At 40.3% G+C, this 9,601-nt stretch overlaps 1 protein-coding gene across 4 annotated transcripts; it reads left to right on the top strand.

Annotated features, from left to right (window-relative positions):
* The first annotated feature begins 3,457 nt into the window (after positions 1-3,457).
* On the top strand, positions 3,458-8,243 carry pax1a (paired box 1a). Of its 4 annotated transcripts, none has more exons than XM_062523311.1 (6): positions 3,458-3,832; positions 4,029-4,052; positions 4,220-4,831; positions 5,870-6,000; positions 6,384-6,594; positions 7,575-8,243. In XM_062523311.1, the coding sequence occupies exons 1-6, from the start codon at positions 3,721-3,723 to the stop codon at positions 7,658-7,660; spliced, it is 1,176 nt and encodes a 391-aa protein (XP_062379295.1). In that variant the 5' UTR covers positions 3,458-3,720; the 3' UTR covers positions 7,661-8,243. The 4 variants fall into 4 exon arrangements, with proteins under 4 accessions (XP_062379295.1, XP_062379296.1, XP_062379297.1 ...); XM_062523313.1 differs by having other exon boundaries at positions 3,461-3,724; XM_062523312.1 differs by lacking the exon at positions 4,029-4,052.
* The last annotated feature ends 1,358 nt before the right edge of the window (positions 8,244-9,601 follow it).

The following is a 9,601-nucleotide window of genomic DNA, read 5'->3' as shown; positions in this document are numbered from 1 at the left end:
TGTCAAGATTTACACTGTAGGCGTACCTGTTGCTTACCTATCAAATAGGCTAACTCTATATTTACATGCAAATGCAGAGTTTACAGCTATTTTGTTTACAGCTATTTTGACATTGATTAAAATTAATGCAATTTGTTTTCGTGTTTTTTTGGAAACGATATATTTGTAGAAACAATATAACGACTTAGAGGCCTCAGAGAGACACTGATGTGCGCCAAGGGATTGCTCCCGCTAATGGAGTCCACTTTTGAAAATTAAGATGGACAGACCCTTCGGTAAAAATGATAAAAAAAAAAAAACGGGTGTGGGTAGGCTATAAGCAACGTGAGCCCTATGACAGTTGAGAATTATAGGCTAATGAATTTGAAATAATGTAGGGTTAATTTGACAAAATCAGATGCGTCTCCGACATCTTTCCAAATAATATAGTAGGCTAACAGACAGGGATCGCCCTTTTCGCTGCAATTTCGATCAGCCCAATTTCAGACCTACATTTTTACATTCGTTTGAAGGCCAACCGAATACACTGAAACTCTGAAAATAATTTTAGGCCACGATATTATGTTATTCAGGAATAAATTGGCCTAATGAAAAGACACATAGTTTGAAAAAACATTAGGCTAAATAAGGCATTTGTTGTATTGGTTTTCAACACGATATAGCATATTCACAGCAGGTCAAAATTCGGTGATTCCATCCTCTTAGGAAATAATTTTTTTTCTGCATTTTCAGTTTCGTGTAGCATTAGGCCTAATTAATGAGAGGGCTGGGGAACAGAACTGTACTATGAAGATGACTGAATTACAATGACTGAATAAGAGAGTGGCGATTAGCTTGTGATGTTATGGCATAGCCTTGGTACTATGACATGTTTATTTTGTGTAATTTTGTATTAAGCCCTAAGCAAGCATTAACCTATACATAAATACACGAGATGGAGGACAAAATAAACGATTTTCACATGTCTAAGTGGAACTGCAGTCTGCCTGATATTCGGGTGCACAACTACTGCAACGTTTCTGTTTGTCAGGAAAAAAAAGAGAAAAAAAACATTTGAACTGAATTTCGCAAGTGATGGCATACGTTTGCATTCATGACTGCATCGAGTAAAACGTCAATTGGTTTTAAGGAGTGACCATGACTAGTGTCACCTGAAGGACTGTTGAAAAACATTAAAATGTAGGCCTACTAGTATTTCAAGAACACACTATTTCAACTTTTGTCCGAGGCCGTGAAGTACCGTTGTTAGAGGTTAAGGCACATTTAAAAAAAAAAACTGTGTGGAAAACATCTGTAGTCACAGGAACCGTTCATGATGAACGGGGAGTTAAAAGACTTATTCAGACGCATTCAATATTTCATTCAAAACTCGCTTTTTATTCATAATGGTCTACAACTTCAACTTCTGAATGTTTTCCCTTTTATATTCCACCGAAGAAACACAAACACACTGTAAATGACCATCCCTATCTAGACTATAAATATATGTGCTTTCATCAGCCCTGTTTACACTAATGTAACTGCATTTCATCCAAAACACCAACTGCGTGCATTTCATTTGACTCAACAGCGACTGTCACACACTAGACTGACACCACATGCCTAATGTTTCAACGTGTTGTAATGTCATGCATCTCTTCCTGTGGGTTGCGCATTCTCACTGCTAAATTTCACCATTAAAATATCCATGCAAGATCCCATACCTTATCTGCTTGAATTTGTTCCGATTGCCACGTTCATTACAAACGTTTACATTCAAGAAAAATAGATTTTTCTCCGGTGATACTGTGTCATATGTTTCTACTTCGGTAGAAGACAAAGTAGTGAAACTCTTCACTACCTCCTTTCTCCAGAAGAGGGCAACACTTTACTCACGACCACAACTGAGTGTGTGTTCCTTGAATCAAATGAGGGGCGTGTGTGTGTGTGAGAGAGAGAGTGTGTGAGTGTGTGTGTGTGTGTGTGTGTGTGTGTGTGTGTGTGTGTGTGTGTGTGTGTGTGTGTGTGTGAGTGTGTGTTGGAGTGGGGGTGGGGGTCACTCTGTCGGCAAATGCACATCATAGTATAAAAATTGATAACTTTTCATTGACAAAATATCATGATCACGCGTGACTTATGCATAGAACTGCATTGACTGAAAGGGGATTCGTAGCCCACCATAGTAAGGTAGCCTAGATAATGGTACCACATGTCATCCTATATCCTCTCCGATATCAGCATCAGAACCTACATGTCTGATGACCGCGTTCCTGAAGAAAGACAGCATAACTTCCGTTTACTTTGGTAATCATGTTCGATTTTTTTAATTACTGTATGTTGCTATACGTGCGACCTGAGGTGATGTTTTCCATGTGTCTCGTCTGCAGACCTGTGAACTGGTCTCGTCAGAGAAGACAGTGACACTGCTCCTTGTTACTGTCGGGTCGACTGTTAAGTTTTACAAGCGACATTTTGCGAGCCAGTAAACGATACCTTCTTTACTTACACAGGAAACACAGAAAACATGCTGTGATAAAGCCAGCCTTTGGAATTTAGTCAATACCCCATATAGTAACCGGTGTACTTCAAGCAACACAGGTATTGATTACAACAGGCCTGTGTTTAGTATAGCACAAGTGAAACCCTTCTTCAAACTGGACCGGCCATTCAGACTGCGCCCTAGCACTGCATAACCTTGCATCACTGACCTTACGACCTCATCCACGCGCGCACTCCATCCCATTATGCGCTTGGTCGTCATGTGCAACCTGTGGCGAGCTCAGGTCTGATCCTGCCACTCCCTGATCAATCAAGCCAGAAATACGATCACACTTCAGTGAAGTTCGCCATTAAGTGACAGTTCAGTGGCTGTTCCGAGCAGTGCGTAAATTAGCCGCCCTTCAGTCTGACTTTCCACTACATCACTTTAATTCTGCAACGGCAATTAGTGGCATGTCTAGCCAGGAAAGCACATGACACATTGTGTTTATATGTTCGTGTATACCGTGAATGTGTTTCCATACCTTTGCAGACAAAATACTGCTCAGGCTCTGCATGCGCACGCACGGCATAATGTACCAAGGCTAGGCTGCTATTTGACCAACTTGTAACCCACTTTTTATAATAAAAAAAAATATTTGTTTAAGAAGTCTGCAGATGCTCAGGTAATTTTGTAGACTATATGTGTGTTTAACTTAAAGTGATTGGTGGTGTCGCCAAACTCTCCAGAATATTAACCATTAGGTTACTACTCTATTCACAATTCGTTTTGCATAATAACACCTTTCGTTGTATGCGCCGGTATGTAGGTTGTAGCAAAATATCGCACCCATCTCACTTACCAATTCGGATTACTCAAAGGTTAAATTGTGCAGACCGGATGGTGCATGTGCGAGGAAAGGCAGCCTATCCGGAGTCTGACGGACCAATGAGATCAAACCAATGCGCGTAGCGTAGCCAGCTCGATTGACGTGGAGGACGCGTCAAATTAATCTGAGCAAACTCCAGGCTCCGGGATAAGAGAAATTTGTCTTTAACGGATGAAGATCACTCCAGTCCCAGTGTTCACAATTGTTTCTCGTTGTCGTGGGGCGTGGGACCGCAGCTTCGAGAGAAAAACTTGGGGACTCCGTCATTTTCTTGTTAACTTCCTCGCTTTCCCCCACCCGGTGCAATCGACACAGTGCGTTCAGCCATTGAAGAGTAGCTATTTCAAGGAAAGCATCACAAAACCACGGGCAAATGGGTGAGCCACTCTTCACGTCTGCATGCTTCAGTGGCAGGAAGATGATAGCGGCAGAGCATGTTTTACACGCCTGCATAGCGCCAGAAATAACCGTAAAGTGGACCACGGGTTAGTCAAAACTGGATGGTCTCTTTTGCATGGGTACAATAGGCTGCTATATACAAATGTATTAGAGAACAGAACTTATGACTTGTGCCTTGTAGTCTTGTAGTCTATGTGCATGGCTTGCGTCTCTAGCAACGCATGAGCTGTAAATTGTCTACATGTAAGTTTATAACATGATATCCTCATTCTGTCATATTAGACTCAATGCCATACTGTAGGCGAGGTAAGTGCTGTCTATTTTTTGTAGCCTACTGGGTCTAAATAATAGAGCTTACATTGGATCGCCATTTTACTCATAACTTTCAATAGTGACGGCATGGAAAGACTTCATGTTCTCCAGCTGTTTTGGAGCAAATACATTGCAAGTAATGGCTTTTTTCTTTCTTACAGAGCAAACGTATGGGGAGGTGAACCAGCTAGGCGGGGTGTTTGTCAATGGACGTCCGCTGCCCAATGCAATACGGCTACGGATAGTGGAGCTGGCCCAGCTCGGGATACGACCTTGTGACATTAGTAGACAACTCCGCGTCTCCCATGGCTGTGTGAGCAAGATCCTAGCAAGATACAACGAAACTGGGTCGATTTTACCAGGTGCAATCGGCGGGAGCAAGCCACGGGTTACCACACCCAACGTGGTGAAAAACATAAGGGACTACAAGCAGAATGACCCCGGAATCTTTGCTTGGGAAATTCGAGACAGACTTCTAGCGGACGGCGTTTGTGACAAATACAACGTACCATCAGTCAGCTCTATTAGTAGGATTTTACGGAACAAGATTGGAACTCTGTCCCAGCCGAACCAGTACGAGACCAGCAAACAGCCGCCGCAGCCAGGAATTCCATACAACCATATTTATCCCTATTCATACCCCAACGCTATGTCACCTACTGGGACCAAAATGGGCAACCATGGCGTGCCCGTCACGGGCATATCACGGGGCTGGCCCTCCGCGCACACGGTCAGCAATATCCTTGGCATGAGAGCCTTCATGGACCCTGCAGGTCAGTAGTCAAACACGAATATTTCATCCTATTTTTCTCGACTATGGCTTTTACATATTGTTGAATTACAATGCACCACAATTTTGTTTTAATTTAACCACTATAGCCTAGATTTTGTTGTGCGTAATTCTTCGACGTTTAATGTTTATTCACTACTTATGGCGTGGAATGCAACCTATAAATCAAGTTGTTTTTCCATGTAGGCCCTGATCCTAACAAGGAGGCATTTGAAAAACACATTAGTCTGTTGTCTTTAAATGAGCCTAACTAAATGCACAAAACACTCCTTAGTGAGTGTAAAATGAAATAACACCAATCTATTTGGCTGCATTCTCGACAGAAATATGCTTCTTCGGACGTGAAAATATGTAGTTAGGGCCAAGAACATGATACAGGCCTAGATGTTCATAATTTTATATATTTATATCCTGGCAACATTAGATCAATTGAGCACATTTCAGAACATATTGCTTACAGACATTTTTTTTTTTTTTTTTTATCATTTTTCTTTTTTTTACTACTGTAGGCCTCTCTCTTGATTAAAATATATTTTGCACGCTTTATTGAACTTTTCAGTTGGTGGTCCAATGTAGTGTAGCATAAATAGCAACACATATGTATAATAACAAAATAGTTATAATGTTGTTATATTATTATTATTATTATTATTATTATCATATTATTATTATAATGATGCATATTATTATGGCGTATGTTATTGGTGTATTATTTAACGTTAGGGTATTCAACGTAGTAGATCAATTATAGTTTTATATATATAAAAAATAACTCTTCGTTTTTTCACAATTATTTGTGTTTGTTGAAATGTGTATTGAACTTTTAAAATTAAACTTATATGGGGGATTGTCAGGTCTCTGATCTCATAGCACACGGTATTTTTACGATGAGTCTTTCTAAAAATATATTTTACAAATTGTCTAATACATAGCCTAGTGATTCTTATTTTAGAGGGTCTGATGTCCAACTATTTAGCACATTTTTACTAGAAAGCCTGACATATTTTTGTTTGTCACCCAGCCATTGCTGCTGAGGGATACCCACCAAAAATGGAAGACTGGGGAGCTGTCAACAGAGGCACGTTTTCCTCCGCTCATGGGGTGAACGGAATTGACAAATCGGCTGTCGACGCGGACATTAAGTATCCTCAGGTAAATGTTCTCAGCAAAACACAATAGCCGATACTGTCCAAATGACACAGTTAGTTGAAAGTGTAGGCTAGTGTAAAACGTCCATGTTGCACTCACAAGAAAATGTGAATCCCCTTCGAGGCCTACTAGGCTGTGTTTTTCCAGAGTGAGCGTACGGTGGTATAGTAAGCATTTGTAGCTAGCTATGGGCGCTCTGATTAACATGGATGAACACCACTTATATAACTATGTGTAGGTGTTATTTACCCCTTTTTCTGCATTTGTGTGTCTGTGTCTGTGTCTGTGTGTGTCTGTGTGTGTGTGTGTGTGTGTGTGTGTGTGTGTGTGTGTGTGTGTGTGTGTGTGTGTGTGTGTGTGTGTGCGCACCGTATATGCTTTCACAGGCCTCATCCACATTGTCCAGTTATGTACCTGCGTGTGCATACTCTCCCTCAAATCAGTACGGTGTGTATAGTGGTCCAACGGGAAGCTATGTGACTCCAGCTCACCACTGGCAGACGCAGGGCACGACCCTATCGCACCCGAGCAGCGGTATGACGATACACGCGGGTGACATCCATTCGCCAATGTCATTCAAACATGCAGCGCGAGACGGTAGGTCACACCTGGTTGCTGCTGATGACTTCATACTGTAACTTGAAAACGTGTAGAGACGACTCTTTTGAAAATACTTAGATTTTCTTTTTTATGCAATTTTGTCAAACCATTTATCATGAATACAGAAGGCGGTAGCCAACAAATTATTTCGCATAGAGGTTCCAGATTAAGTCCGAAACATGTAACCAACCAACCACATGTCTTAAAAGGCAAAGTTTGGGCAAATCCACGGTTCAGTTTTTAAAAAAAATCGTTGTCTCAATGATACCATGAATGGTGCCAGAGCATTTTGTATCATGCAGAGCATGTGTTGTGTTTGAAAACATAGCCTCTCTGATGTAGCCCCATATTGCATTGTTCTAGCATGACATGGGGAAAAGACTTGAGTATAGGGTCTGGAGTTGGTTAATACCGATATAAAACCACATAGACAACCCTAATAGTGCATAGAGAGAAAGCTTATGAACTTTATGTGCATAGTTCGATTCATTACCATAATCTGGCTTTACAGTGGAGTTTTCAAGGTTCACATAAACAGGCTTTGATTTCAAGAAGTCTAATTATTCCATATTTCTCCAAAAATATTGTATGGAAACCCTGAAATAGCCTACCAATAGCTTATGCATTATTTTAGATAGTTTCTGGAGATCTCGGATTATTTTTGTTGTCGTCAAGATAACGAAACTTTGTATATAGTTATTGTTTATCATTTTATTATAATAATTATTAGTATTAATATTATAATAATTATTACCATTAATACAATCCTCACAAGTCGAATATTTCTGGTAGCCACAGTCCACAGAAAATGCTAGCATAGAGCTATTATGCCCATTAATGATTTCACATATCGACCACTACTTTTGAAAATAGACGTGGTGTTGCATGAACAGAGTTTTTTTTTTTTTTTTGGACAGAATTACGACTTGTTTGCTCTCTAAACACATACTCCTTGTCTATCTGCCCCCTCTTCGCAGGAGACCGTAAACCTCCCAGTCCCTTGAGCAAGCATGAGGCTTTGAACAGCATACACGGACTCAATCTTCCTACCTCATCATCATAACCCCCCCAGAAGCTAGAGGGGAATCGCCACACATAACGAGCCGCAAATACCCTACACCCATTTAATTGCGTGCATTTCAAGATCTCGAACAGTAAGTCGAAGCATTATCTAAAGTGTCTTGGAGGAATGTATCGATACAGCCATCCGTTGTCAGGCTTACCATAACGTGTCCCTACAATATGTCTAAAACTGAATGTAAACCTCTGGGCATGGATGCCATAGCCTCCCTCATGCCGCGGTGTTGGTGAACGATAGGTTTTGAATCGTATTGGATGCTCGATGTATAGTCTACTTCTATCGAAGATTGCAGTCATAACAGTTATGTCATTGATACAAATGTGCAGATTTGTTGTTCTGTTTGGGGCTATTTTGATGACAAAAGGCAAAGATGCCTACATGCATGTACAGAAATAAAGACGCATAGGCTGGTACAGATTCTGAGAGACTGCATTCAACTCAACGATGTGAACAAGTTATTAATATTAAATGTAAAATATTTGCAAAAGCTTTAATTATATTTTTATAAATACTTATGTAAATATGCTAAATAAAGGCATTGTAAATATAAACTTGGCGACAGTGTGTTTAAATGTATCTGAAGTTGAATAATCTCCCGAGACCCGCGTCTGTGCTTTGCGACCTGATGGCAGGTTAACGATGAGCACCTGTCCTGCTCATTGTGATATTGCATTAGGGCCTTATTGGCATTAGCGATAAGTACATTAGCCTATCTAGCGGAGACTATCAAAAAGTGTATGTGTGAGAATGTATGAATCGGCTACTTGCTCGGTTAATGACGCATTTCTCTCTTGGCGCCTCTTGTGATGCTATCAGGTCGGCTGGATGGATGCCCTCTTGATGTAGGCTACTATCAATATTAACCATCTTTCACACTGGAGTCTGTTTTGCTCAAAGACCAGTTTAGATCTAATTGTGATTGAAATATTTGAACCGTAGCCTAGCCTACCTTGGTCAGATATTTTTAAAGCACGTATCCGGGACCAGCCTGTTTTTTTGAAGTGTAAGAGCAATGTTTTTTAGTAAGGACTCTATTTCATTTCAGTCAAACTTGTGTGGTGCCATGTCGTTGTAGAATTAAATGGAAGGCTACGTTTTAGACTGGAGGGTCTGTGCTGTGCCAGACAACTGTTGGTATGGGAAATGTGGTTATATAACCTGAACAAGAAAAGTGCAATTTGTTTTCATATAGACCTAAGATAGTTGACGTAAGACAATGCATTTGCAAGTAAACTTAGACCAATAGAGTTAATGGTCCATGTGTGTGTTTATATACAGTTGCTGTCTAAATGTTGTCTAAACGCTGACAGTATCAAAACACTGACCGTGGTTCTCATGCACTTTTAGCGGGCCTAGATATTTCCCATAAAAACTTGTGTGATCAAAAGAAATCATATCACATGTTCGGCTGCACTGCTGCTTCTCTCTCTCTCTCTCTCTCTCTCTCTCTCTCTCTCTCTCTCACACACACACTGACTCATTTAAACATGCGCACACATACACGTGCCAAATTTCAGCTATAAAACTGGAGACAAAATATAAATAGTGCCTATGCAGCCTGCATGGAAAACACGACATAATGTCCAAATTATACAAACCAATAGACATTTCTTCATCGTTGCACGATACATTTATGTTTTTAAATCAGCACGCCATAAAAAAAATCTAACTCTGCAGGGGACCTAATCTCCAAGCAAAGCCCACCACATTCATATTCAAAGAGGGCAAACAAAACAGACTAAATTGTATTGTCTGATAACGGCTAGGCCTAGAGACCCATTTACTGCGCGATAATTCTTAAATGTTCATTAAATGTATCATGGATATTGCAAGCGTATTATTATTATTATTAGTAGCCTAGTAGTTGTCGTAGTAGTAGTAGTAGTAGTAGTAGTATTAATATCATTATCAAATGGTGTTATT

Source organism: Sardina pilchardus, chromosome 20 (assembly GCF_963854185.1).
Source record: "Sardina pilchardus chromosome 20, fSarPil1.1, whole genome shotgun sequence".
NCBI classification, from domain to species: domain Eukaryota; kingdom Metazoa; phylum Chordata; class Actinopteri; order Clupeiformes; family Clupeidae; genus Sardina; species Sardina pilchardus.
The sequence above is the reverse complement of the archived record's forward strand: the minus strand, read 5'-3'. Positions and strand labels throughout refer to the sequence as shown.